Source organism: Carlito syrichta, unplaced genomic scaffold (genome assembly GCF_000164805.1).
Source record: "Carlito syrichta isolate Samal-C Ts95f unplaced genomic scaffold, Tarsius_syrichta-2.0.1 Scaffold314760, whole genome shotgun sequence".
Classification (NCBI taxonomy): Eukaryota; Metazoa; Chordata; class Mammalia; order Primates; family Tarsiidae; genus Carlito; species Carlito syrichta.
In genome coordinates this window covers 400,016-427,919 of record NW_007258856.1, presented here as the reverse complement: position 1 = coordinate 427,919, position 27,904 = coordinate 400,016, and the positions used below count along the sequence as shown (strand labels likewise).

Sequence of the window (27,904 nt, the reverse complement as noted above, 5' to 3'; positions counted from 1 at the left end):
TACAAAGTATTTATTTATTCTTTTTAATACTATAGTGATTGAAATTATTTTCATAATTTAATTTTTGAGTCATTTGTTGCCATTTTATAGAAAAACAATTATTTACCTGTTACTTTACTAAACCCATTTAGTAGTTCTAGTAGCTTTTTTTGTCATGTCCTTAGAATTTTATACATAGATAATTATACAATTTCTGAACAAAGAAAACTTTAGTTTTACCTTTTCAGTATATGCCCTTAATTTTTTTCTTACTTTATTGTGCTGGTGGAACTTCTAGTACACCATTAGTAGAAGTGGTAAGGCAATAAATCCTGCTAAGTTTACAGTCTTAGCGGAAAAGCATTTAGTCTTTGGTCATTGAATGTGATATGAATTGAAAAATTTTTTTGCAAATGTCTTTTATTTGGTTGAGGAAGTTTCTTTCTATTCCTAGTTTTCATCATGAATGAGTGTTGAATTTTGTCAATGCTTTTCTGTGCCTCTTGAGATAATCATGTGGAATTTACTCTTTATTTTATCAATATGATATATTACTTGATTTTGTTTTTTTTTTTGAGTGGGAGTCTCACTCAGTCGCCCAGACTGGAGTGCAGTGGCCGCTCCTGGCCACCGCAGCCTCGACCTGCTGAGCTCCAGCGATCCTTCCGCCTCAGCCTTCCGAGTAGCTGGAAATACAGACATGCGCCACCATGCCCAGTCAATTTTTGATTGTGGGGATGAGGTCTCGCCAAGTTGCCCAGGTGGGTCTCGAACCCGCGGGCTCAGGCAATCCACTCACCTTGGCCTCCCAAAGTGCTGGGATTACAGACTGAGCCACCGAGTTCGGCCTATTACTTGATTTTTGATGTCCAGATATTTGGGTGTTAAACCAACTTTGTATCACTGGATAAACCCATTTGTTCATAGTATACAATTATTTTTATATGTTGCTAGATTTTGTTTGCTAATATTTTGTTGATCCTCTTTCCATGTGGTTATTGGACATGTATACATCTTCTTTGGAGAAATGCATATTCAGATTCTTTGTCCATTTAACAAAATGGATTGTTTTGTTATTGTTTACTATTGATTTGTAAGAGTTCTTTAGGGATAAAAGTCTCTTACCAGACAAATGATTGACAAATGTTTTCTCCAATTCTGTGAGTAGTCTTTTTACTTTCTTGATGTTGTCCTTTGAAGCACGAAAGCTTTAATTCTTTGAATTTTGAAGTTTTTAATTATTTTGTAACTTGGGCTTTTGGTATCATATCTAAGAAGGCCTTACTTAACCCAAGGTCATGAAATTTTACTCTTTCTTTTAAGAGTTTTATTGTTTCACCTCTTACACATGGGTTAACAATTCATTAATTTTTGTATATGGTGTAAGAAACAGGTCCAACATCATTCTTTTGTATGTAGATATCCAATTGTCCATTTGCAGTGCCATTTGCAGAAGGGACTATTTTTTCTCCTATGGAATCGCCTTGGCATACTTTTTGCCAAACTTACCATAAATATGGGAATTATTTCTGAACTTTTGATTTTATTCCATTGATCTATATGTTTATCCTTATGTCCGTACAATGACTGGAATTGGGAGTGCACTTGTCAACCTATATACAGATTGATAGGCAGAATATCGGACCTTGGAGATTTTGAGGTGTTAAGCATAGCTTCTATCCAATTCATTGGCTGACTACCAAGTTGAGCTACTTGAAGTATATCATATAAATGGAATCATACAGTATTTGTTCTAGTGACTGGTGTATCTCATTTAGCATAGTCTTCAAGCTTTATCCATGTGGTAGCATGTGCCAGAAAATTCTTCCTTTTTAAGACTGAATAATACACCATTGTATATACCACCACATTTTTATATATCCATTAACCATTAATGGACACTTGGGTTGTTTCCATCTTTTGGCTATTGTGAATAATGCTGCTATAAGCATAGATGTACAAATATCTGTTTGTGTCTTTGCTTTTAAGTCTTTTGAACATACACCCAGAAATGCAGTTGCTGGATCATATGGTAATTCTATTTTTTTTTCCTCTAGCTGTGAAAATCTTTTTTTTTTTTTGGTAATTCTATTCTTAATTTTTGGGGTACTGCCATTCCTGTTTTTCATATTGGCTGTATCATTTGACATTCCCACCAGCAGCAGCACACAAAATTTCCAATTTCTCCACAGTCTTATCAACACTTATTATTTGTTGTTCATTTATTTAGATAATAACCATCTTAATGGGTATGAAGTGGTATGTCATTATGGTTTTGGCTTGCATTTCTCTAATGATTAGTGATATTGAGCATGTTTTCATATACTTATTGACCATTTGTATATCTTTGGAGAAACTCTTATTAAAGTTCTTGGCTTATTTTTAAAATTATATTGTTTGCTTTTGTTGTTGTTGAGTTTTAGAAGTTCTCTCTATATTCTGGAATCAGCCATTATTTCTTAAGATTTTTTTTTTTCTTTCCCTTCTGTCTTCTTGGGCCTTGTATCTTCATATTGTTTTACACGTGACTAAAGCTCTGGATTTTGCTGTTGTTGTTGCTGTTTTTCAGTTTTTCTTTCACCCTGTAATTAATTTGGATAGTTTCTCTTGTACTGTCTTTAAGTTCACTGATCTTTTCTTCTGCACACTTCAATCTCTACTAGTCCCATTTCATTTAAAATTTTTTGGTTTTATCTCTAAAAGTTTTATTTTATTTAAAAATATTTTTTCCATTTTTCTCTTCATTATGTTAATTTTTCCTACATTCTTAAGCATATTTATAATAGCTATTTTGAAGTCCTTATCTGCTAATATCATCATCTTTGTCATTTCTAGGCCTGTTTCTATTGACTAATTTTTCTCCTTGTTATGGGTCACATTTTCCAGATTCTTTGCATGTTTTTATTTTTATTGAATTCTAGGCTTTATTAATATTATGCTGTTTAATGTCTGATTTTTTTTCCCAAAAAGAATATTTAGACTTGGTTGTGTCTTACAGTCAAGCTACTTGTGTATGAGCATGAGTAATTTGGGGCTTATTTCAAAGCTTAATTAAGGACACTTTGAGGTAGCATTTACTCTAGGCTAGTTTAGTCCTATTTCTAATGTGTGACCCTTTCTGGAGACTCAGTTAGGTCCTTGAGTGTTCGATAAAGTCTCTCCACTCTGGATAGTAAGAACTAAAATATCTCCTGGCCCTGTATAAGCTCCAGGAATTGCTCAGTTTATAATTATCCAGTAGTTCTTTTTCCAGACGTACAGATTTTTCACCCTACACATGTGCACCTTAGTATTTAGCAACAGCCTTAATCTATGCAAATTTCTGAAGTTCTTTCTCTATGAAGCTTCCTCATCTCTGGTACCCTGTCCCACAAATTCCAGTTGCCTCAGACTTCTTGAACTTGGTCTCTGTCTCTTCAACTCAGTGAGGCCACGATGGTCTGCTGATACATCCTCCTCCTCCCTGTGCTTTGTTCAAAAAATGGTCCAGACAGAAGTGGAAGCTTTCTGGTAAGACTTACTTCATTTTTTTTTTCTTATCTTTGGGATCCTAATCATGTATTGCCTATTGCCCAATGTCTGAAAACATATATTTTATGTATTTTTGCCATTTTTCTAGTTGTTTATAATTGTAAGGTAAGTCAAATACCAGGTACTCTTTGTGGTGGAAGCAGAGGTCATATATGTTTTTAATTTCAAAAAACTCTTTTTTTCTGATTGTTCTTTTACACATAAGCCTCCTATTTTATAGAATACAATAGCCTCATAAATAATCCTGGGAATGTTAATTAGAATACTGTTCATGTCTTTTCTGTTTCTTGAATTGTTGATATTTTATTGAGGACAAGTTACCCTGCCATCTCAAGTTGGGTGCCATTTGGGCACTGTCCATTCTTTTTAATTAGATGAGTTTTAATTGAATGATAATATGTAGAATAAGATGAACTGTAATTGGTACTGTGAGGTCGGTCTTAGCAGCTATGGAGGTAGATGGCTGGGGGAGACATACCATAACCATTCACTCATGGGTGGTGCTTGTTTCTGTAGTCATGGTCCTCTGATGGGAAGATTGCAAGAAAGGTCTCTTCTAATCCTTATGTAGCTCTTACAACTATTATAATTACTGTCTCGTTGTTATAGTTGAGGACACTGAAGTTCAGTAATTTGCCAACATCACAGAACTAGGGTGTGAAGCAACCAGAATTAGAACCCAGGCCGTCTGCCTAACCCTTCTCAGCAATGCTGCCTCCCATTTGCTTTATAATCTCCAGAAACTTCCTCTTTCTGGCCCATAGATGGAACTGTTTCTTGTTTTCCAGTACAGGTACAGATATTTTCTATTTTTAAAAATGTCTTTTGTCTTTTAATCTGGCTTTTGTTGTGTATTTGAGAATATTCATAACATTAGATTTTTTTTTAATCTTGGAGACTATAGCCTACATTTTTGTCCATACCATAAACTATTTCCTTCAGTTAAATTCTTCTTTAAAGTAGTTCTCAGTGGAACTAGTGAGACGAAGGAATAGATATTTTTGAGGGACTTCATATATGCTTTGTAAACTAAAACTAAATATTTATAAATCATACATTCCTCTCAACAGCACACTAGAGGGCCAGTGAATCCATGAGATACAGTTTTTAATTGGTGTCTTTGGAAGATCCAAAGTTTTAAGACGTCTAATGGCGGGATTTGAGGCACAGTGACACATGAGCAGAGGAGATGTTTTTGGGAGCAGTTCTTTCCCTGTACCTCCCAAATCCCTTGCAGACCCCCTTTCTCCTCAGGCAGCCCCTCCTGCACTGATGGGGGCAGGGCTGGGCTTGGGGCACCTCTGCCAGGATCCCCCTGATCTATGTTCTTGCTTGACACTCAGCAGCTGTCGTAGAGGCGTGGGCTGCAGGCGCTGTTCCCCACGGGCCGTGTGCAGGCCACAGGCCGGGGAGCCTTTCCCGCCTAATCCGAGGGGCACTGGCAGTGGGGAGGGAGACAGCTGGTGTAACTGATCTGCAAAGGAATGGAATGGGGCAGGCCCCCCAGCACTGGGCTGGGCCGTCTGCAGGCTGCCTGCCCCAGCTGCCGAGCCTTTAACCCTTCCCTCTCTTCCTTCTTTCTCTCTTCCATCCAGGGAGTTGATGTCACCCAGCTCAGCCGAGTCCCAGGAAGCCAGCCCCTTGAGGAATCAGCCACCCTGGCTGGGTCTGCACACTTTGCAAAGGACCCAGTCCTGTGGTTGCTACTATTGGGAAGGCTTGGACCCTACCTGGGGAGCTTCCTGTCTTAGAGGGAGACAGGACTCTTGGAAGGCCCAGTGTATGACTCGTACAGTAGAGACTGTGAGGTCAGAGCTGGGAGACCCACCCTGGCTTGGAGCTCAGGGCAGACTCCTTGGTGGAGGCAATGGAAGGAGAACTGGGTCTAAGTCTTCTTCCACCATTGCTCACTTTGCAGTGAGACTTTGGGCGAGTTACTGTCACTCTCTGGGATCAGTTTCCTACTCTTGAAAATGCAGAGCTTAAAGAAGATAAGATGATCTTGAAGGCTTTTTCCACAGTGAAAACAATAACTCCATTTGTAAAAACGCCCACCATAGGCCAGGGGCTTTGTCTATCAACATCCTCACCTTCGCTTTGCCAAACTCTTCTTCTCATTTTAGTGATGAGGAAACTGAGACTTGGACAGCGTAAATCACACAACTTTCAGAGACAGAGCCTGACCCACCATCCAGGCACTTCCACCACATCCATTTCCAACTCCAATTCTCTATAAACGGTATCTAGTTCAGGTGGAGAAGAGGCAGGACGGCACAGTTGACGGGGCACCCAGAGGCAAAGGCTTAGCAGTGAGCCCTGAACCCGCTGGATGGAAGGGCTGGAAACGGGTCTGGACCTTTGCTCCCGCTTTTCTCTTGCCCAGAGCTCGGCTGGGCTGGGACCCCCTGGCTCAGCCAGGCAGCCTCACACATGGGCACAGCCTCTGCAGTTGTCCAGCTCTTTTCCAGCCATGATCTCACTTGACTCTCTTGCCAACCCTGTCACAGAACCTGTTGCTCCTCCTCACCATGCGAGACTGACGCTTGAATTTTGCCAGCGTCCCACAACTGCTAACTGGCCAGAGAGAGACTAGAACCTTCTTTCCATGGCCTCCTCTGGCTTCCTGGAGGAAGGGGCCTGGAGTACAAGCTCTCAGCACCCAGCAGGCCTCTTGATCTCTTCCCTGGTTGAGACGGAAGGTATGAGTGTGGGCTCTGGAGTTAAACATGTGTGAGCTCACGTCCTGATCCCTTCATGCTCCAGCTGTGCAAGTCCCTGACCCTCTCTGAACCTTCCCGGGCTCCTCTATTGAGAATGAGACCTGGGGGAATACATAAATGGCTGCAACCCCTCCCCTGAGCAGAGCACAGACACAGGCTGGCCCAGACACGCGGAACCCAGGGCTGGGGGGCTAGAGGCCAGAGGCCAGAGGCAGGGATCCTGTGGGCTGCCATGTTGCAGCTACTCTGAAAGCTAAGCAAGAACTGCTGGGGAGGAAGAGGACATTCCAGGTGAGGCAAAGATGCGGAGGCAGGAGTGAACCCCGTGTGGGAAGAGCAGGGACAGGGCATGGTTCGCGGACTGAGGGGAGGCGGGGTCTTCATGGCCAGCAAGCCTAGGCAAGCTTAGCACTAGAGAACAAGTCCTCCAGAGGTGCAGGGGCTGGGCCAGTTACCCACCGTGCTGCCTGCCATCTCCAACCCCCCCATCCCTGGGCTGCCAGGATCCCTGGGCAAGGGCCAGGGGGCAGCCGGGAGAGCGGGTAGTAGGGGGGTACAATTCCAGCTTGGGAGAGACAGCTGTGCAGGCCTCCTGCCTGCTGCAGGGGATTAACTGGCACCGCCACAGTATGTTGGGGGGCACCTGGCTCCCCAGCTCTGCCCACCCTGCACCCTTTAACTCCTTGCAGTCTGAGCTCCTCACCTTCAGATTCAGAGGCATGCTTACTCATTTTTCAATGCCCTCTGTGCTCCATGTTGGGGACACCGGGATAAAGAGAGACCTAGAGTGGGGTCTGTGCAGCCAGAGGCACCAGTGTCCACTATCGTTCTTCCTCGTGCCAGCCATGGACCCTCTGAGACCCTAATTTCTCTCCCTTCTTCTGTCTCCACCGGCTCCTTCTAGGACTCATGGTAAGTCACTGCTTTCCTCAGGTTGTCAGATAAGCCTTCCCCTGACCTCATGCCCTGTCTGTCTTTTCTCAAAGTTGTCCTCTTCACTGTCTCTACTTCCTCACAGAAGGCATGCTCATAGATCTGTCTCCTGTCTCCTGGGCACACAGCTGGAACATTCCCCGGCCTCCCTTGCAGCTAGGTGTGGCCACTTTCCCCAGTTCAAGTCAGCGGAATTCGAGTGGAAGGGAATGAGCTGCTCCCAGGTCTGGGCCCCGCTAGCTTCCATGCATGCTCCAGTGCACCTCAGCTGGCTGATGCCTGTGACCCTGGAGACCTTGGAAGTCCCATGCTGAGGATGGTAGACCCTCAGGACAGAGGAGTCAGGATCTCCAAATCAATCTAAACACAAGGATCTAGCTATGCAAGAACACTTATTTGGGTGTTTTTTGTTTTTGTTTTTTTAATAGGAGGAAGGAATAAGCTTCTATTATGTTTGAGACACAGAAACAATTTGACTTGTCATGCATGGGAAAAAAACGCATGAGGAATTTGGTCCCCCTCTCCTCTATCTCCCCATGTGGGACAACCCAGTAAAGCAGGGAAGAGGAGCCTGGAACTCAGAAAACAGGCTTGGAAGGGGAATAGCTCTGCTCAGGTGGGAGGCAGATGTCACCAACCAAGTCAGAGTTACACACATAGCGTTTGACCTCCAACTTGAAGGTTTCCTCAAACTACTGTGATAAGCATGTGGGACCCCAAGACTTCATGTGGTCAGAGCCTTGGAAAAATGCAAACGGCAGGGCCACAAGTGGATGAAAAGGCACAGGGACCTGGGCCTGGGGGAGGGGGCTGGGGGTGACAGTGCTGACCGGAGTGGCGAGGAAGGAGTTAAGGGGTCTATGAGCAGGATTGGCTCCCCTCTCAGCAAGGGCAGTAAAATCAGCATGTCGCCTCCAATTTGCTCCGGCCTGACCTTGAACATGAATCATTCCATCACAATGTCCTTATTGATTTCCACAGGAAGAGGATTAAGCCCAGAAAATCAGGGCGGGAACTTGAGCCTGCACCACGGAGAATGGGATGGTTCTGCGGCTCAAAAGCCCTCGTGTTTGCAAAGACGTCACAGGGGGCTGCCGGCTGGGCAGCCGCCCTGCTCGGCCACCAACTCTCGCTGGTCCTGGGCTTCTGTTTCTTTACCTGCGTGTGGCCTCTGGGTTTGTCTCAAGCTTTAAGTCATGCACGGAGCAGGGCGGTTGGGGGAGGAAACAGGAATGGAGACAAGCTGCAGATGTCCCTAAAGCCTCGAGTCTCTTCTGGTCTATTCACTCTCCTGGGAGCCTCAGAATTAACAAGCTATTCCAGGACCAAAGTTGCCATTGGCCAGCTGACCCCAGCAGCCAGGAAGGGCCCTCCTTGGTCCTGAAAACCCTTTGAGGGAATAAGACTGACATAGATCTGTGCGCGCGTGCGTGCGTGTGTGTCCCATACAGGTGCATAAAGGAGGTGGGTCATTCAGTGGAAGCCAACCCACAACTTCCTTTCTTCCTTGAGCATGTCCTGGGGAGCCCCACATGTCAGGACACAAAAGGGTTACATAACATTCTAGAGTATGGCGGTGCCAGGTTATTTAATCATTCCCTATAGCCAGGGATTTACATTTGTTACCACTTTTTAAAACTTAGGACAATGGGGCAGTAAACATCTTGGCACATGCCTCCCTGTAGGAACTATTTCTTTAGATGCTATAGGAGTTTCCTGTTGCTGCTGTAGCAAATGGCCACAAATTTAGTAGCTTAAAACAACACGAATGGAGTCTCTTACAGCAGTACTGGAGGTCAGAAGCCTGAAACCAGTTTCACTGAGTTAAAATCAAGGGCTGGGCAGGCCTGTCCTTCTGGAGGCTCTAGGGGAGAATCCATGATTGATTTTCCGGTTTCTAGAGGTTGTCTGTATCCCTCGGTCAGTGGTCCCTTCCTCCAACTTCAGAATTCATCACTCCAACCTCTGTCTCTGCCATCCCATCTCATCTCTCAGACTCTGACCCTTTTCTAAGAACCCTTGTGATTACAATGGGCCCAGCTGGATTATCTAGGATGATCTTCATAGCTCAAGATCCTTAACCACATCTGCGAAGTCCCTTTTACCCTGTAAGGTGAAATAAATATTCACAGATTCCGGGGATCAGGACGTGGACATCTTGAGAGGGTCATTATTCAGCCAACTACAGCTGCCTAGAAATAGGATGACTTCGTCAAAAGATGTATGTGTTTTTAACTCAAGTCAACACTTCCAGATTGTATCTATGAACACCTACATCAACACAGCTGGGACTGGCTTTTTGGAGGACACCTGGGCAACACTGATCAAAGTTCCAAGTCCTCACCCCCTCCCATCTTCCCCACCGTGCAGAGCAGGGCTGGTCATTTACCTCTTATCTTCTTTCACTTAAGGGTCTTAACCTAAAAGAGTTGGTTTCCCCAGGAGGGATCTGGGAGAAGAGGATGGGGAATTTTGGCCAAATGGTTGGTTTCCAGTAGGAGTAGGCGGGGGGGGGGGGGGATGCTGGGTGGGGGCGGAGGTGAGGTGGGAGGAACAGTCCAGGCACACCGTTCTGGACTATGACCATCAGAAGCTATGACCGCCTGTGAGCATGTGGTGGGGGTGGAGCAGAGGGCTGAGACCTGCCAACGGGAGCCAAGGAGGGCTAGGCTACTAAAGCCGGGTCACCAGTGACAGATCTGATGTGGGGAGCAGTCACCTGAAAGCCTGGGGCCCCCTCCCAAACTGATGTGTAGGCCAGAGCTGGCTGTCTTGCCCTGACACCTCTGCCTCTGTCTGCACAATGGCTGATTAGGAGTGGCCCTGTTAAAACGCTGCTTTCCCAGCTTGGATGTTAACAGATGGAGTGGCTGTGAGGTGAGGGATGGACAGCTGGGACACTGGGAGTCCAGCAATAGCCAGAGGACTGCTGTATGTCTTAATCTAAACACCCTGCTGTAAAACAACCAGAATTTTAAACCTGTTCTCTTTGAGAGCTTGTTTGGGGGCTCTAGCAGAGGAGTGCAGTTACTCATGTACCCTTGGCTGAAGCACGGTCCTCTTCTAGCAGGGATGGCCATCCTCTCTAACTGAATGCACAGCTCTGGAGGGATGCACATGGAGCAATGGGGGAGGGAGGGGACACCCACCTAGCCAGCCAGATCAGCCAAATCAACCCTGGCAACCAGTGGGGTGATGGATGTAGCAGCCAGATTGCCCTCACATCCAAAACCCAGTTATCTTTAAAGGTATGTTTAAAGTCATCTTCTTCTAAGTTCAGGGTTTGAAACTCTGAAACCCTGAAAAATACTGATTTAGGGATGTGTTATGACTAAGGAAATAACTGACCACAAGTCATGGATCATCATCAATGATGAAGTGGGAAGCCCTCTCCCACCCCATCTCTGGTTGTAATAATGAGAAGTCAGGAAGTATGAAGGATGCATTTAAGGCTATAAGTATTCCTCTAAGTACTGCTTTAGCTGCATCTTACAGGTTTAATTAGTCAAAATTTAATAATCATCCAAATCAAAATGTTGTCTAATTTCCATTCTGATTTCTTTTTGGGTCCATTGCCTATTCAGAAATGTGCTGCTTAAGAGGCTGTAAAGTTCCTTTTTCATTCAAAAAATCCCAGCGTCCACGTTAGCAGACAGATGTACCATGAAGGGAGAAGCTTATTTGTGAAATTAAATCTGAACTTCCATGTATTAGCTCAAAAAAGGATGCTTTAGCTCAAAAAAGAATGCTATGCCTCCAGGCGGGGTAAAGCTCTTGGACAGGCATTTCCCCACATTATTGAGGAGTGCCTCTCCAGCCCCCATCCTCCTCTTTCCCACATGGGACAACTCAGGAAAGCACACTCCCACTTGTTCCTCCGGTGTGCCCATGGTTCTTTACAGTTGAAGTGTCCCAAAGAACCCATCCCTGGATACCACTCAATGCCAGCACAGCCAGCATGGCTGCACAAACTTACTGAGGTCTTTGGGAGAATAATAAGGAAATAAATTTCAAAATGTTGACAGGCCAACATAAATCTCCTCTCAGGGTCTTTGACACCCTCATCCTGTGTGAGAAGCATCTGTCCTTGACCCCACAGAGCCAGGATTACTCCTCAGTCCCCTCACCTGGGCGCCAACTCCCCAGCTCCCGATGTCCTCTTGCATCTCCCCACTCCGTTCCTCTGAAAGCTAGTCTCTGATCTATTCAACTTCTACCACTGAGGACCTGCTCTGAGTGGGGCACAGTGCTGGGCGTGGGTGGCCGGGAGAAGTGAGGCTGGCCTCCAGGACCATACAAAATAAGTTCTTCCCTTCACAGCTGGCACTCCTTCAGACTCAAAGGAAACCTGGCACTCTCAGAGATGCACCGAGGCCTGCAGTCTTCTTGTGGTTTATTGATACATAATCAGAACACAGATACAAGAACAAAGAGGCTTTGGGAACAGCTGGGGATCGTCCTGGCATAGTCCCCTCACCACAAGGGGCCCCAGGGCAGCTGCACATCTCTAGACACACAGGGCAGTGCTAGGGCATGAACAACTACATTTCATGCCCTTCGGACCCAGTGGCACAAGGTGGCACAGGGGCGAAGGAGACTTGCAGAATAGGGTGTGGAGGGGGGCTCTGGCCCTGGCTTTAGTGAGGACACTGGTTTGGAGACAAGGCTCTGACAGATACTCAGGGTTGCAGGGGCTGCATTTGCCACCAACACACACTCTCTAAACAGTCCCAAGGAGCACAGAGGCTGGAGATGGTAGAGCCACAAAACCCACACTCAGGCCTCTCTGGAGCTGGACTCTGCCATGGCCTTGGAGAAAAGGCACAGTGCAAAGCCAGGAGCTGCACTTGCAGGCTGAAAGTGCCCATCCAATGAGCCAGGGCCCTTGGAGGGGTGGCCTGTCCACCGACATCCTTGATGAGTGGCCTCCTAACACCTCACAAGGCCAGCCCCCTGCCAGGAAAGTGGGCTCGGGGGCGGGGCACAGGCTTTTGCCTGTTCATCTGAATCTTTCCTGAATTACAGTGTTTCTGTGAACACCAGGGAGTCCTCTTGGGTGTGCAGAGGACAAGAAGGTCACTGAGCCCACTCTGGTCTCATAGGTATTGGTGAGAGGACATGGGCCCTAGAACCCATCCTTTGCTTTTGGGAAGTCCTTCTGGGCATCTAGACGGAGGTCTGAGTATTGCAATTAAAGCCCACTTTCCTTTTGCTGTGGTCTCATCGCTTCTGGAGTCAAAGATCCAAGAGAATGAATCCCTGCAGCTGGCCCCTGTGCTTGGTCTTGGGTCCAGCTTCGGTCCCAGCTTCTCCTGAGAGCTCGCACGCCCTCCACCAAGGAACTGTGGCCAGAGTCACAGATGTGCAAGGGCTCATTCCTGACCTCAAGCTGGGGCAGAAGTGAGCTTCCTGAGCCCTCAGCAGTGGCACATCCCCATGCATGGCAGAGGGGGAGCCCAGAGAGGGAGCCAGCATGGGCAGGGTGTCCCTTTCTGGTCACTCTGGGCCTCTGCCCACCCTTCCACGCTCAGCCAATACTGGCTTTCTACCACCTGTAATCCCCCTCCACACTGGGCCGGCTGGAAACTGGAAGCGGGGGTGGCAGAGGTGGCCCAGCCAGCCCTGGCCTGTGGGCCTCAGGACCACTGGCAGGCGCAGTCGGTAGGCTCCTGCACTATGTAGGGCACCCAGGTGGCGTTGGTGGCGCAGAAGAGCTGCACGGAGCGCCGCTGCAGGCCCACCTCGCGGCAGCACTTGCAGAAGCGGGCGTAGGTGTTGATGTTGTAGTTGTAGATGCTGGCAGATGGGCACCTCCCATCGCAGGACACCAGGTTCACCTGGAACAGGCAGGCCGGTGAGGCTGTCTGTGGAGCTCCCCCCAAGCCCTCTCCTCCCCCATCTTTGGTTACCCCCGTGCCAGGCGGGCCCCACGCACAGGGGTGTTGCTCCTGCATTCGTTCTTGCGGATGGTCATGCGGATGGTCACCTTCTTGCAGGAGCGCCCATCCTCCTTACCTGCGGGGACAGAGGGGTGAGGGAGCCATGACCAAGGCAGGCTCCCTGGGGGCAGCAGGGTGGGCCAGCCTGGGGCAGTTAGTGTCATGCCGGAGGATCCCCCTTCCAGCGTTAGCGCCCATGCATCAGAGCCCCTCCCCTTCAGGAGGACGCCTTTTAGCCCAAGGCCCTGGGAGGAGGCGGAGCCGGGAAGGCACAGAAAGAGCAGTGTCAGCAAGTGAGGCAGGGAGCTACCTGGAGGCCGGCAGGGCCCCCTGGAGGACTCTGTGCTCAGGAAAAGGAGGGTTTGGGGGCAGGGAGGCTGCCTCCCTACCCCAGCCCCCATGCTTGTCTCTAACCCACGTTGGTGATCTTGGGCGTGTTCTCACTCTCCTTTGAGCTTCAGCTCTCCTGCCCTGAGAGGGATTGTAGCATTCAGATTCTGCCATTTCCCGAATGAATGGAAACCCCAGTCTCAGGCTGGTTGCTTCACACAACAGGTTTGCTGGATCCACCCACCTCACAGAGCTGTTCGGGGTGGAAACTGAACAACTGGGTCTCCTCTCCCGGGGCCACGCCTCTCACTGACCACCAATCGCGTGGCTCGTTGAAGCCCTCGCCTCCTTTAGCAACCGGCTCCAATATCTCCTCCCAGCCTTTCCTGATCCCTCCCTCCCTCCACCCAGTGCTCGCTCTGGGCCGCCTGCCTTGCCTTGTGTCCATCCAGGGAACAATCCCTGTCTCATCAAGGACACATTTTTAATGACACTGTGGAAGCGCGAGGCTTCGGGGTCTTCTCTTGCAGAGGCCCCTTCCACAATGCGTTGTGAGTTGTGAGTTTTCTCATTCGGAGTAAATATTCCCTATCACACCTCAGTGTAGCTTTGCAATTTTTTGTTCTTTTTCTTAATGAAGGCGCCCAAATTGCATAAGCTCCAGGTTCCACAAATCCGGCCTAGTACCTATTTCACTTGTTCTTCCTCTTCCACCAAAACATCAGCTCCATGAGGCTCTGCAAGGCCTAAAACAGGGCCCGGCACACAGTAGGTGCTCAATAACTATTTGTAGGATGCGGAAACTTGCTCTGTAACCCCACAGAAGCTGCTAGAAATGGGGTGAGAGTCTCCTTTCTGGTCTCTGAGACTCGCCACAGAAGTTTCCTACCACACGAGCTAGATGGCTCCAGCCCAGAGCTAAGGCCGTTTTGTCTTCCCTCTCTGAACCAGGGAGCGGGAGAACTGAGAGCGGTCTTGGTGCGGCCTTCTGGGTCCTGGACCAGACCAGCTGAGTGACCAGCGGGGGCAAAGCAGTGGCAGCACCAGGCGTTGGTGGGTACCAGGGGAGCAAGCGCTGCTGAAGCATGCCCATGCAAGCCCAGGGGTGCAGCTCACCACCCAGCATGCATTGTGGGCCCAGTGCCCCCTCCCCCACCCCCAGAGCTCGGGCCACCTAGCAGAAGGGACATTGCTGGAAATAGCAATACAGCTGCCTGCCTCCAGTCCAGTGGGCTTCCGAGGGAAGTACCTGGGCGGCAGTGGACACTAACCCGAGGAGGAGAGGCGGGGCTAACAGGGACCACGGGAAACAGGGTCCCCGGGGAACCTGGGAAGAGGGACATGGGTGCAGGTCACATGGGGCACATAGGACATTCAGGGTACATGAGGTTGTGGTCAGGGCTCAGCCAATGACCACAATGACCTGAGCCCAGTTTTCCTGGGGTGTGTCATGTGGACAGAAAAGAGCCCCAGATTTTATAGCCTCCGAAGATGGGGTCTGAGGCTGATTGGGATGTGACATGTATGTGGACATGTTCGAGGCTGCAGTTCTGAGTGACCAAGGGACCAGGAGTCAGGAGTAAGGGCAAGTACACACAACTCTCGCTTGTATGAGAACATGGACACAAATGTGGCCTCTGGCTACCTGCATATTTGTGCCAGCACCATGAGCCCCATGGCGGGAGGCTGTCCCTGAAGAGCTACCACTGTGGGTGCCAGCCCAGGAACCCAGCCTTCTGTCCCCTGACATGATGCCTGCCCCCTCCAAAGACCTTCACCCCCAGCCTCCATCATGTGCACTCACATGTCCTGCAGCATCCTTCCAAGGAAGGTACCACGGAGCCCCCAACCTAGAGGGAGAGGAGGGGGTGGCGGGTGGAGAGACCCTGTTCCATCCAGGAACCAAGATCCCAGAAACAGGCACAGGGGGTCCAAGAGTTGAGACTTCTCCCCATGATGCCCCAGGGCAGGAGCCTTGGCCAGAGGGAGAACAGGCCCCCGGGCAGGTCATGGAAGAGCCAGGGGGCTGACCTGATGGTGGGGGCGGCCAGCACAGAGGCCAGTTGGCTTTCCTGTGGCAGCTCCCCTCCCGCCCCCCACTGTTGGTCCTTCCCCACATAGAAGGTTGTGGGGGGCTGGTGCAGGGGTCACCCACCTGGGTCAGTGGCTTGGGCTCTTTCTCAGTCCTAGTTAAAGTCATCCTTTTCCTCTGAGCTTAGTTTTCCCACACCTCCTCTATAGTACACTTCTTTGTACATAAGCGTGTGTGTGTGTGTGCGTGTGAGAGAGAGAGAGAGTCTCAGTACATGTGTGTGATGTTTTAGCATAAACATGAGTGTGTGTACATGTGTGATTTTGCATGTCTGAGTGTGTATACAAGAATATGGTCGGTTGTGTGTGTATATTTGTTTTCCAGGGAAGTCACATATCTTCAAATGTCCACTAATAATCTCAGGAACTTTAATAATTCATCAACAGCTCCTAACCCTCCAGGGACGTCTTTTCCTTACCCATCCCGACAGCCATCAGTGACTGTGGTCAGAGCAGGAAGAACCACAAGAGGTATGTGTAGATGTGGTGGCTACACAGGCGCAGGCTCTAGGGGCCCCTTCTCCAACCCCATGCACACAGCATCCCCCACCCCACCCCCACTGCCACCAGTGAGATGGCCAGTGCACCTTGCCCGAGCCTCACTGTGGGAGGGGGAGGCACTGACCTTGGCACACTCCGTCTCATTGAGTGGGGGGCAGCTGATGGGTGAGCGGACAAGCACGACACCCAGGGGGGTGCTGCTGCAGTGGTGGCGGGCACAATCTGCGATCCAGGACGCCCCAGGCTGGAGGCACAGGGGTTGGTCATGGGGGCTGTGGTCAGATGGGTGGCCTGAGCAAACTCATAGGATACAGCTCCCAGGACAGGCACGGTCCAGGACTTGACACCGTCCAGGACCCTTTCTGTTCCCAGCCCTGGTCTGGGGGCCAGAACGGGCCCTGGTCCTGGTGTCCCCTCCTGGGACACCTTCCCAGATGGGCAGTGAGGGACTGATTACCAAGAACAGGGAGGTGGTGCCGTTGGGGAAGGTGAAGAGACAGGACACGTTCCTGCAGGAGCCGCAGCAGGCTGCCAGGTCCCGCGGGTGCTCATACTCCTGGTTCTGGGGGTGGAGTGGGGGACAGCCAGGTGCCTCAGCCAGGTGCCACCTCTACCCTCTGGCTCTGTCCCTGTCTGCTTATCTCTGAGCAAGCTCAGAAGTGGGAAAGCCCCCTTAGGTACTTGGGAAGAGGAGTGCCCAGCCTCCTATCTCAGGCAGGCAGGTTGTCCTTACATCTACCCCAAGCCTCCCTTTCTGCCAGCTCTTAGACCCAGGACAAGGGGTGTTTCCACCCCTCCAGAGGCAGCATTTCTGGCCACAAGGGAATTGGATTTGAGATGCAGTTCCTGTAGGACCTCAGTTTTTTCATCTAAAACACGGGAATTATTCCAACCCCTTTGTTGGATTCGAGAATCCAGTCACTGTCCTAGGTAAGGGACAAATGGGAAGGACACACACAAACACACAAACCTGCTAGGCATTCTGTAGGTGCTTAAAAAAATGTGTGTTCTGTCCGTCAATGCTCACCCTTGCCAGGCCTGAAATCTGTTCCTCTGCTCATCCTGTTCCCCTCCTGGCCTCTCCCACCCGGTCCCTTTCTCAGAACTTGCTACAGAAGTCTCTGAGGGGCACTCTGATGCCCACTCCCTAGACTTGTCTGGGGACTTGGGGCAGCTTCACGGGCCCTTCTGGTCCCTTGAGCTCAGAGGACCTGCCAAGCCAGCCCTCATGACCCCACCCCCACCCTGCACAGCACCCTACCGCCTCGCAGTGGACATCACACAGCACAGAGGTTGTGTTAATCTGGTAGAAGCTAGTGAGAGGGTCGAGCAGGTCGGTGCAGCGGGCAGTGTGGCACACACCATCAGCCGACAGCTCCACCACTGTCTGGCCGGGTTGCATCACTCCCAGCTCGCGGCTCAGGCACACGGGGGCCTTCACTGGATGGGCATGCAAGGTGGTCACAGTCACGCAGAGCCCACCCCCCACACGCGCCCAGCCTGACTCTACCCCGTGGGCTCCCCCACTCACCGCACTCGTACTTGGCACAGCCACACACGTTCTCCGTGCTGTGCATGAACACCTCGTCCAGCTGGGACTTCTCCCACTGGGTGGGACAGAGGCAGTCAGCACCCCGGGGATGGTGGCGGTCCCGCCTTCAGGAGCAGTCTGCTGCCTGGGTCCCCCTGTGTCAGTCCCTCCCTGTGGTGGGCGGGTGGGGGGGGCAGGCCTGGAGGCCCTTGGAACCCTGGAAGCTCAGTCCCTGAGTGGCCCTAGCCTCCCATCGAGGAGTGTCCTCCCCATGAGTGTCCTCCTCTCCCCTCCCCTCCCCCACCTGGCTCACACTACTTCCCTTCTCTCTTCCCCAGTTTCAGGCAGACGAGGAAGGATGGAATGGGGGGACAAGACGAGAAAATGTATGCTGGGGGGAGGGCAGGCACATGCAATACAGAAAATGTCTGTAAATGTAATTTCATATTTCTTAAGGTATTTTCATGGCCTTCAGTGGCCGTGCAGCCTGTTGACTAGGGGCATGGTCTCTGGGGTCAGATTTGCCAAGTTCCAATCCTGGCTCTGTGACCCTGGCCTTAGCCTCCTTGTTTGTATAATGGAATTAATCGCAGAATCAACCTCATGGGGTTGTTGTGAGGATGCATGTGATAATACAGAGGGAAGGCCCAGGAAAGTTCCTGGCATTTAGTAAGCTCTCAATAAACATTAACTGTCATCACAATTATCATCGTCATCATCACTGTCACCATCATCCTCACCATCACTGCTATCAGCACCATCACCATCCTCACCATCCCCACAATCACCTTCACCATCTCCACCATAACCGTCACCAGCATTGCATTATCACCACCATCACCACCACCCGCATCCCCACCCTCCCCACCACCAGCACCATCATCGTGGTTCACTACTACCAACATCACCATCACATTATACTCCCCATCACAACCACCACCACCATCACCATCTTCATCATCTCCACCATCATTATCTTCATTATCTACACCATCACCACCACCCCATCCTCACCAACCCAGCAGAACCACAACCATTAGCAGCGTCGCTACCATCTTCACAGTAATCATCATCACCATCATCACTGAACTCAATCCCTGCCACAACTGAAGCATGGTGATGCCCACTCACTAAGGAAGGTACTGTGCTCAGAAAGCCAGGGGGCAAGGCTTGGGATATGCATGCCGACTTGCAACCCAGGGCTCCTTGCACTTGATTAAAGTAGCAGGGTCTCCAGGGGAGAGATGGAAAGGAAAGGAAGGGAGACAGCCCGGGGAGGGTGGGAGGGAAAGGGGCTCCATACCAGATGGCACCGGGGCACCGGGATTGTGTCACAGTCACACTCTGAAAAACAAGAGGGCAGACCACCTCACCAGGGATGCCCAGGTGGAAGTCCCCTAGACCCCTTAGACCCCTCACTGCAGGTGCAGTCCCTCCTCTGGCACAGACCCAGTTTCAGGCCCAGCCCAGGATTGAGGGGAGGAAGAGGCCAAATTTCAGCCTCCCTTTGTCCCTGGGGTGTGTATGGTCGGGGTGAGCATAGCTCCTCTGATTGGCAGGTGGGCAGTGATGGGTCCTGAATGCCTAGCTCCTCACCAGGAGTGGGGTGAAGATAAATAGGTAGACAGACCATCACAGGTTTCTTTTTGTCATCTGGATCCATCCCTCCCTCCCTTGTCCAAAGCCCCTTCTAGAAGAGGAGAGGGGGAACCTCTCCAGGAATATACATGGCAAGGATGGAACTTCTGAGCACCTGCCTTTCCCAGATATATGTTCCAGCCTTTGCCTGTGAGCAGGTCCAAGCTCTGACGAATTTGAGAGCTACACCAGTGAGGGCTGCATCCAGAGATGGAGCTCCGGGACAGTTGGCTGTGAACACGCTTCCTAGTCACTCATTCATGCAACAAATCATTCTAAGCATTGACTACATGCTGGGGTTTTTTCTGTGCTCTGGGAACAAACCAATGGTCAAAAATCCCTGCCCTCATGAAGTCTGCATTCTAGTGAGGCCTGGAAAAAAGACAAGCAAAAAATCCAGATGCCAAATAGAGTTTCTCGGCTTTTTAAAATCCCATTTTAATCTAAAGTTCGCTGGTTGCCATTATTGGTCACTGGCACTCCCACCTGCCTCCCCAAATTTGGATGTGAAGTGAATTTTAACAAAAAGTATGCTTTTGTGAAAGGCAAATGCAAGACTTTGTAAGATGGAAATCTTTTTGGAATAGGGAACTTGCTTTTTTTTATCCTGGAAGGAAAGAGAGGTAGAGAGAGGGTGCAGGAAGGTGATCCTGGTGACTTCCCCATAGAGACTCTGGAGGGGTCAGATCTGAGTAAAGTGGACAGCGGTGGGTTGGGCTCCCCCTCCTCGGAAGGGGCCCTGGAGCTCCCGGGGGGAGAGTATGCTGAGCAGGGACTTACCGCAGGACTTATAGGGGCAGCAGCGGTCCGGGCTCCACACCTCCACCAGGGCCGTGCCCATGCCACACTGCACCTGGGGGCAGCGGAAGCTCTCGCACGCTATGGGGAGGGGAGGCAAGCACATATCAGTCCTGGACGCCAGGGTATGTGAATCCTCAGAAATGCAACACTGGCCAAGGAGGGCCACCTCCCAGCTCCTCCTCAGATGCCCCCACTGTCTTCTGACACCTTGTGTGTCTGGGGCCCTGAAGAGTCTAGGCACCCAAAGTCCCCTGAGGCAGCTGCTTCAGAAGGCCTCTGTGCTGCACCTGTGAGGCACTGGGCAACATCAGAACCTCAAACTCATTAAACTGGGCCTCCTTCCCCTGGATTCTGTGTCACCCTCCAAGCGACGGAGGAGAGCCAGTGACCTGGGTAAGATCTGCTGATGGGTATCACTTCCCTCCATGGGACTTTCTCACCCTGTGGAAATGTCATCCATTTGTGGCCCACCCAGCCTGTCCTGCTACAGCTGATGCCACTTGGGGTGGGGGCGCTCACACTTCCTTTCTTCCTGGTCTTCTGGCTGCCTTTGCTCAGTTTAGGATTTGGTCATTTTCTGAGAGACCAAAATGAAGGGGTATGGAAGCTCCCTGGGTTCCCTCATTTTGGAAGGGAGGGGAGGGGCAAGGATTGGCCCTGAACAGGAGGGTCTGAGAATGGTTAAGATGTATTTGATTGACTAATAAAATCATCAGCACAAGCAAGCGTTATCAAATGGTGTTCCAAAAAATGATGAAGGCGAGGGGGAGAAGGACATCTGTATGGTGTCATTTATATAGGACATTCATATAGTGACATTTATATAGTGTCACTTATGTGGGACATTGCTACAGTGATATTTATACAGGATTGCTTTCTGGTTGAAAGAGGGAAAATGTCAGTGGAGGGTGGAGGGATCAGAGTCACCACCCTAATCTAGGACAACATTAACATCAGTTATGGCAGCTTAGCCAGACCGCGTGTGCCTCTTGATGTGACAGCCTATGAAGCTTACACACTGTCCAGCCAAAAATTTTGAACTTGAATCTACCACGCCTTAGATCTAACTATCAGCTTTAGGAAGCACAGAGGATAACGGAACAAGGTAAGCAGCTCCAGGAGGAAGCAACTGGGGTGGGCCCCACTGTAGGGTCACAGCCTGGACTCTACAGCAGGGTGTCACACAGAAAAGGGGGCTTGTCATAAAGAAGGACAAACATATGGACTTCGCAGCAACTTGGATGGATTTAGAGTCTGTCATACTCGTGATCTATCAGAAACAAAGAACAAGTTCTCACTCATAAGTGGACCCCGAACATTTACCATAATACTATAAGAAAGGAATTGGCAGTAGCAAGATACTGCCGGGGGTGGGGGTGGGGGAACACAACCACAAGAAGGGTACCTGATCTCAAACCAGGCAAAGTGGGGACCAAAGGGAGGCCCAAATTTTCCCTTTATGATAGCCACCTGTATACCTAATCTTGAATTGTACATCTTTAAAATAAAAGAAAAGAAAAAGAAAAGGGACTTGAGCTAGGTTAAGAGAGACTTAAGACCCATAATTGGAATATGCGGACCTGGACTGAACAAACAAGAAACATGGACTGGGTATGATAGAAGTTGAAAACTTATTAACGGAAAGGCAAAGGTCGTTAACTAAAAACAGCCAGTTAAAACAGAGCATGCTCCACGTGCCCTTATTCTGGTCAGTCACATCTGCGTAGAGGTGTTGAAAGCATCTGGAAGGGTCTGCACTAGAGCATTGGCAGCAAAATAGCTAGAGGCAGGAAGACAGTACTTACATTTCTTGCATTGACTTGGAATCTGTGCTTTCTACAATGCACATACAGTGCTTTGGTAATAATACAAGTGTGAATCAGACTGGGATAAGGTGGTAATAACAACAGCTTCTGCTTTTGAGCACCTCCTGTGAAGCTAGGAGTATTAGGTACTTCACATAAAACATGTCTGGCCTCTACAACAGCCCCTCAAGGTGGATGCTATTATCCCCATTTTACAAATGAGCAACATTGGTAACTTGCTCTGGGCCTGGAGAACATGATGCCTGACTCTGCCTGCACTCAGCCCACGCCATCAGCCTCCCTCCTGAGAAACATGGAAAGAGTGGGAAGAGGACTGAGTGGGAGAGGGGATGAGAGGAGGAGAGAGAGAAAAGAGGAGGAGAAGGATGGTGAACTGTTCAAATCAGCTCTGGAAACACTGGAACACTGGGTTTTCGAGACCCCAGGGGAGCTGCCAATCAGCTCCTGGTCAGGTGTGGAACTCTCAGGTGAACCTACTTTGTTTCTGAGTCAGCTCTTGACATCGAACCAGTCAAGGCTGCCTTTGGGTGTCCTGGTAGAGGTCCTGCCTCTGCTTTGCTCTGTGTACGTGAGGTTCACCTCATGTTTTTCCTACCGGTGTGCAAAGCAATTTTGGTAAGTTGGGTCATATTAATTTTTTTTTTTTTATTTGGCGTCTCACTCTGTCGCCCAGACTGGAGTGCAGTGGCATGCTCACAGCCACCACAGCCTCAACCTGCTGGGCTCAAGCAATCCTTCTGCCTCAGCCTTCCAAGTAGCTGTAACTACAGGTACATGCTATCCTGCCTGGCTAATTTTTAAAAATTTATTGTAGAGACGAGGTCTTGCCAAGTTGCCTAGGCTGGTCTCATATACCTGGGCTCAGGCAATCCCCTCGCCTCCGCCTCCCAAAGTGCTGGGATTACAGGCTTGAGCCACCGTACCCGGTCAAGGGTCATATTTAAATGTAAACATTTTGTTCACTTTCATCCATTATGTTAAAGGCCATGATGCTGGCTGTGCAATGTTGAATAGTTATCATTGAGGTATTACATACATACTAGAAATATCAGAAAGGGCCTACTTTCATTTATCATGGCAAAATAAAAGAGCTTCAGAGGCTTTGAAACCCAGGTCCTTCTGGAACACAGCCTCCGTGAGCAACAACTCTGGCAACACAGTGGTGAAAGGGACCCTGAAGCTGGGGCCTCGGGTCAGTCAGAGAACAAGGGCTTCGAATCAGGGCTGAGGGCACTGGAGGGTAGGGGGCGAGGCAAGCATTAGCCCTTCAACCCAAGCCTCCCTCTGGTCCTTGGAAGCCTCCAAGGAGGGGCAGGCCTGGACACACTGGACACAGACTCAGCATCTTTGGGTGAGGCCTGTATTCATGCTGCTTCCTGCTCCTCCACCTGCCCTTGGGACCCCACCACCTGGGAGTGCCCTGTCGTTCCCTGTCAACCCCATGGGTCCTAGGGAAGGCTCTGTGGAGGGCCCTTCCACCACGTCCCACTGAGTGCCCAGCCGGGACTCACCACACTGGTACAGAGGGCAGCAGAGCTCCGTGGTGTTTCTGTGCACGGTGAGCGCTTCCCCCTCCTGGCACTCGGGGATGGGATCTGGACAGTCACCACAGGCTGCAGGGACAAGAGGCCAATGCTGTCGCAGCAGCCCCCTCTCAGAGGCTTAGTCCACAGCAGGTTGCTGGAGGGGGTGGGGGCCTCAACAACCCAGATGTGGCAGGAGTTAAGCTCCTAGCAGCACTGCATGGTCTTACACGACCTGTCCTGGAATCAGAATCTGGAAGTTCTCCCGCGTGGCCACCTCGAGGCTTAGACTGAACAAGCACCCGCTTCCTCATGCTCAGTGATGGGGAGATGGCAAGGGATCAGTGTCCTCTTCCTCCTACTCTGCTCGCCCTTCTCTCAGCCCATCTGAAGACCCCCAGTCTTCCCTCCCAGCCATCCGAGAAAGCAGGGGTGAGGAGAGACTGACTGCGACCCCATTGTGCCCGCTGACACCCGACGGTGTCTACCCACTGCAGAAGTAGGAAGTGCAGCAAGTGTCCCCCAGGTGGCCGGCGATCAGGATCTGGTCCTGGCGGCAGCTGGGGAGCGGCTCTGCCTCACACAGATCTGGGTCACACTCTGGGGAAATGACAAAACGTGGGTGCTAGGAGCAGAACCTGCCTAGCCACGGCAGGGCCTGCACCCCAGGCTTTGCCCTAACCTCCAGTCAGAACCCAGCCCCAGAGCTGTCCTCTCCCACACCCCCCTCAGGCCATCCCTCATCCTCCCTGCCCAAGGTCTCTCACCACAGCTGTAGCTGGGGCAGCAGGAGTCCTCCTGGAAGTGAGTGAGGAGGCGGTGGCCTGGGCGGCAGGTGGGGGCGAGGCCTTCACACAGAGTCTGGTTGCACACTGGCCCAGGGCCCATAGGACCTGTCACCTGGAGGCCGGACGTGCCTGCCACACTTCAGTACTGCCCAACCCTTGGACACCTGGCCCTCGCCACTCCTCCGGCCCTCAGGCTCCACACTCCTGGAAGGGACCTTTGAGGGTCCCCCAGGGTTCGGGGTTGGGACAGAAGAGCAGTGAGAACTGACATCCATCAAGTGGTTCTAAACCAGAGTCAATATGGGATTCTTACAGCAACCCCAAAGCTGGGTGCTATTATCAGCCTCACGTCACAAGAGAATCTGCTATGGTACAGAATCAGGCTACAGCACAGAGGATGTAACATGATTTGCCTGCAGTCACAAAGCTACAGGTGGTGAAGGAACGGTGACCAGACTGCCTGGCTACAGGACACCAACATTGATTTATAAGACTCTTTTCCCCTCAGCTCTCTTTCCCCAGCTTTGTCCTGTCCATCACAGTTGGGGGGCAGAGCCGGAGCTTATTAACTCTTCCACAGTCAGGGTCCAGGGAAGTGGAGGGGTGTGACTCACCGCAGACAGTCCCCAGGCAGCAAGGGTCCTCGGTGGGCAGAAGTAGGGCCACCTCCCCGAAGCGCGGGCAGCTCTCTGGCCGGGGGCCTGGGCAGCCCAGGTCCACTGGGACAATGGTGTCCGGGGCCTGGCACTGGTGCTGGCAGCAACCGCTGAGGGAGCTGTTCCAGATCTCCCCCACGGCCCGCGGCACCCCTGTGCTGTCAGTGCAGGCTGCAGAGGGAGGCATGAGATGCACGTGCAGAGGGCTGAGGATGTCTAGACTGTCCCAGGCTAGGCCCTCCCTGGGATACCAACCACGCAGATGGGCCTCGGTCATGGGCAGCAGGAGGGCAGAGGAGAGCCTCATGAGGCCAACTTCGGAGGGCTTTGCCTGGGAAGGGGGGAACCTACCGCACTTGTCCTCTGGGATGCAGAGTGCAGAGTGGCGCCGGTGCAAGATGGTGCCCTCCAAGCACACACAGCCCTCACCCAGCACCTGGCACTGCTCCGGGTCCAGTGGGCCCAGCATCCCATCCTGGCATGTCTCAGGGGGCTCACAGGCTGCCACACATGCCTGGTATGTGGAGTCGCTGGAGCACAGGAAGGCTATAGGGGCACAGTGGACATCAGGCCTAGCTCACAACCCAGGCAAGGTGCCCCACTGAGGGTGGAGAGAGGAGGAAGGGGTAAGGAGGGGCTCAGAGGGTCATCGGCACCTCTGTAGAGAATGCATAAGCCAAGGGACTTGCTGTCCTCAGACCAGGAGCCAGCAAAGCATGGCCCACAGCCCAAATCCAGCTGGCTGTCAGCTTTTGCAAATAAAGTTTTATTGGAACACAGCCGTGCCTGTTCATTTATATACTGTCTATGCTGTTTTTATACTGCAAGGGTAGTGTTTAGTAGTTGTGATCAAGACCATATGGCCCACAGAGCCTCCCATATTTACCAACCCTTTGCTGTAGATCAGTGCTTTCAAATTTTCTTGACTGTCAAAAGTAAATTTTACACTGTGGTCCACAAGTATGCAGAGCAGTGGTTCTCAAACCCGACTGCAAAAGAATTCCTTGGGAACTTTAGAAATACCATTGCTGGGACACTACCCCAGGCCAGTTGAATCTCTCAATATGGGGCCCAAGGGTTAATAATTTTCGAAGTTCCCAGGGTGGCTTCAAAGGGTATCCAGGATTGAAAATTGCTTCACTATAAAATAAAAACTCTCTTTCACAAATGAATACTTCAACTTTCTATGGCAACACACACTGGTATTCTTTTTTCTAGTCTATTGCATTTTTTAAAAAATGCTGGTGCTGACCCCTAAATTAATTTCATACCCCCTGAGTCGGGATCAACAGTTAGAAAAATACTACTCTAGAGGACTTCTGTCTTTTCCTCTTTTATCTGTCATGTGTAAGTGTGGTCTTCCTGTGAGGTGCTCCCAGCCTTTCTGGAGGTGTTCACATTTATAAATCAAATTATTCTGGTCCTGGCCACCCCTGCCTACCCCATAAATCAAACCCAACTGGAGGAGGAGGAGGTAGGTCTCATTTCCATCCTCAAGGAAGGAGGGGAGAGACCAAAAGAAGAGAAAGCTGAGCACAAATTAAGTAAAGAGACCTAATATTTCCTGGACGGTGATCATGTGGCAGTCATGTGTGAGACACTGGGCACACATAATCTCCTTCAAAACTACCTGAGGAGGGAGCTATGATGACTCTCCCTCAGTATAGAAAAGGCACTCGAAGAAATTAAATAATAAATACAACTAAAATTAGAATGTATTAATCATTAATATGGATTGCAATAAAAATAAAATTGTTAGTTAATATAAAATATAAATATATGAAGGGACCCAAAAAAACCCGAATTAATTTTTGGAGGGTGGGCCCCTTGTAGTACAGGCTTCCCCAGCTAGGTAAGTGTTCTAGGAACCCATTGGCATCAGTGGGCCAGCTAGTGTTGTTGTGAGAGGCTGTGTTCAGCTTTAGTGAATTTTTTGGGAGATTCTTTCATTGTGTTTGCCCACTTCAAGATGGGTGATTTACAGGTGCATCTGCCCACACTGCGCTGAATGTTCAGCAGTTTTTCACCAAAAACTGAATGAGCCCCCCATACCCCACCTTCCCTATTCACCTGATCTCACACTAAGCAACTATATTTTGTTTCCCCAGATGAAAAATGTCTTCAAAGGTTCACATTTTGCCAATGTGGAAGAGGTGAAACAAAAAATTGCAGAAGCACTAAAGGGCTAGACTGACAAGTTCAAAAACTGTTTTAAGCAGTAGAAAAAGCATCTTGACAGGTGTATTGCATCAAACTGAGAGTACTTTGAAAGTGACTCAAATTTAAACATGTAAGAATAAATACACAATTTTTATAAATAAATTCCATTTTTTGGGTCCCCCTCATACTTTACATATAACATAAAAACTAAATATAAATATAAGCTTATAAAATACAAATTTACTAAAGTAAATGAATGAATGGATAGTTAAACTGGAAAAAGTATAGACTGAACTTGGGTCTGAGAAGCTTTTCCAGCCTTAATGGGATGAGAACTATAGTCACAACGTAGGAGACCTCCCTGTCCCCACTCACGGCAGTAGTCGGAGCGCCGCCACTCGATGCACACGTGGAACTTGTGGCACATGGCCACATACACGGTCAGGGCCACGCAGGGCTGCTGCACATACTTGGTGTCCCGGATCCACAGCTCACAGAACGACTCTGGGGTCACCTGGAACATGCATCAGGTAGTGCTGTCCACTCTGGTGCCCCACACCCCAGGACCCAGTTCCTCCCAGGCCCACCCAGAGAAGCAACATGGTCTTGCAGCTGCTGTCCCCAGCCAGCCCAGGAAGTGTCCCCCACGCTGGGCCCAGGTAGCACATACAAAACGGTGGCAGGCGCTGAAGGTGCGATTGGACACCATACGGAGGCAGGGCGAGCAGTCAGCCGTGGCGCAGCTGTCTGGGCGGAAGCGGGTCTGGCCCACTGAGGTCAGGGAGCTGGGCACCTGCCAGCTGTCCAGAAAGGGAGCAGGATCCTCAGCCCCACCCACCACCGAGCCGTCCATTAGGGTGAGGTCATTGGCTGCATCCCCATCGCAGATACCTGAAAGGGGCAGAATGGTCCCAACAACCAGTCAGCACCACCACTCCCAGGCCCAGCTCACTCTGC

The 27,904-nt window shown here is 50.3% G+C and overlaps 1 protein-coding gene across 1 annotated transcript in view; it reads right to left on the bottom strand.

Annotated features, from left to right (window-relative positions):
- Positions 1–12,799: 12,799 nt before the first annotated feature.
- The window catches only part of OTOG (otogelin), an 89,264-nt gene continuing 74,159 nt past the window's right edge, over positions 12,800–27,904 (bottom strand). Inside the window, exons 41-56 of the mRNA XM_021719486.1 lie at positions 27,618–27,838; positions 27,323–27,461; positions 25,139–25,333; positions 24,746–24,958; positions 24,111–24,215; positions 23,836–23,943; positions 23,332–23,433; positions 19,974–20,072; positions 18,859–18,899; positions 17,556–17,631; positions 17,286–17,464; positions 16,482–16,586; positions 16,149–16,268; positions 15,237–15,282; positions 13,099–13,178; positions 12,800–13,000 (exon numbers count right to left, since the gene is read on the bottom strand). Coding sequence (XP_021575161.1) covers positions 12,800–13,000; positions 13,099–13,178; positions 15,237–15,282; positions 16,149–16,268; positions 16,482–16,586; positions 17,286–17,464; positions 17,556–17,631; positions 18,859–18,899; positions 19,974–20,072; positions 23,332–23,433; positions 23,836–23,943; positions 24,111–24,215; positions 24,746–24,958; positions 25,139–25,333; positions 27,323–27,461; positions 27,618–27,838 — 2,030 coding nt within the window. The remainder of the gene's footprint in view (positions 13,001–13,098; positions 13,179–15,236; positions 15,283–16,148; positions 16,269–16,481; positions 16,587–17,285; positions 17,465–17,555; positions 17,632–18,858; positions 18,900–19,973; positions 20,073–23,331; positions 23,434–23,835; positions 23,944–24,110; positions 24,216–24,745; positions 24,959–25,138; positions 25,334–27,322; positions 27,462–27,617; positions 27,839–27,904) is intronic.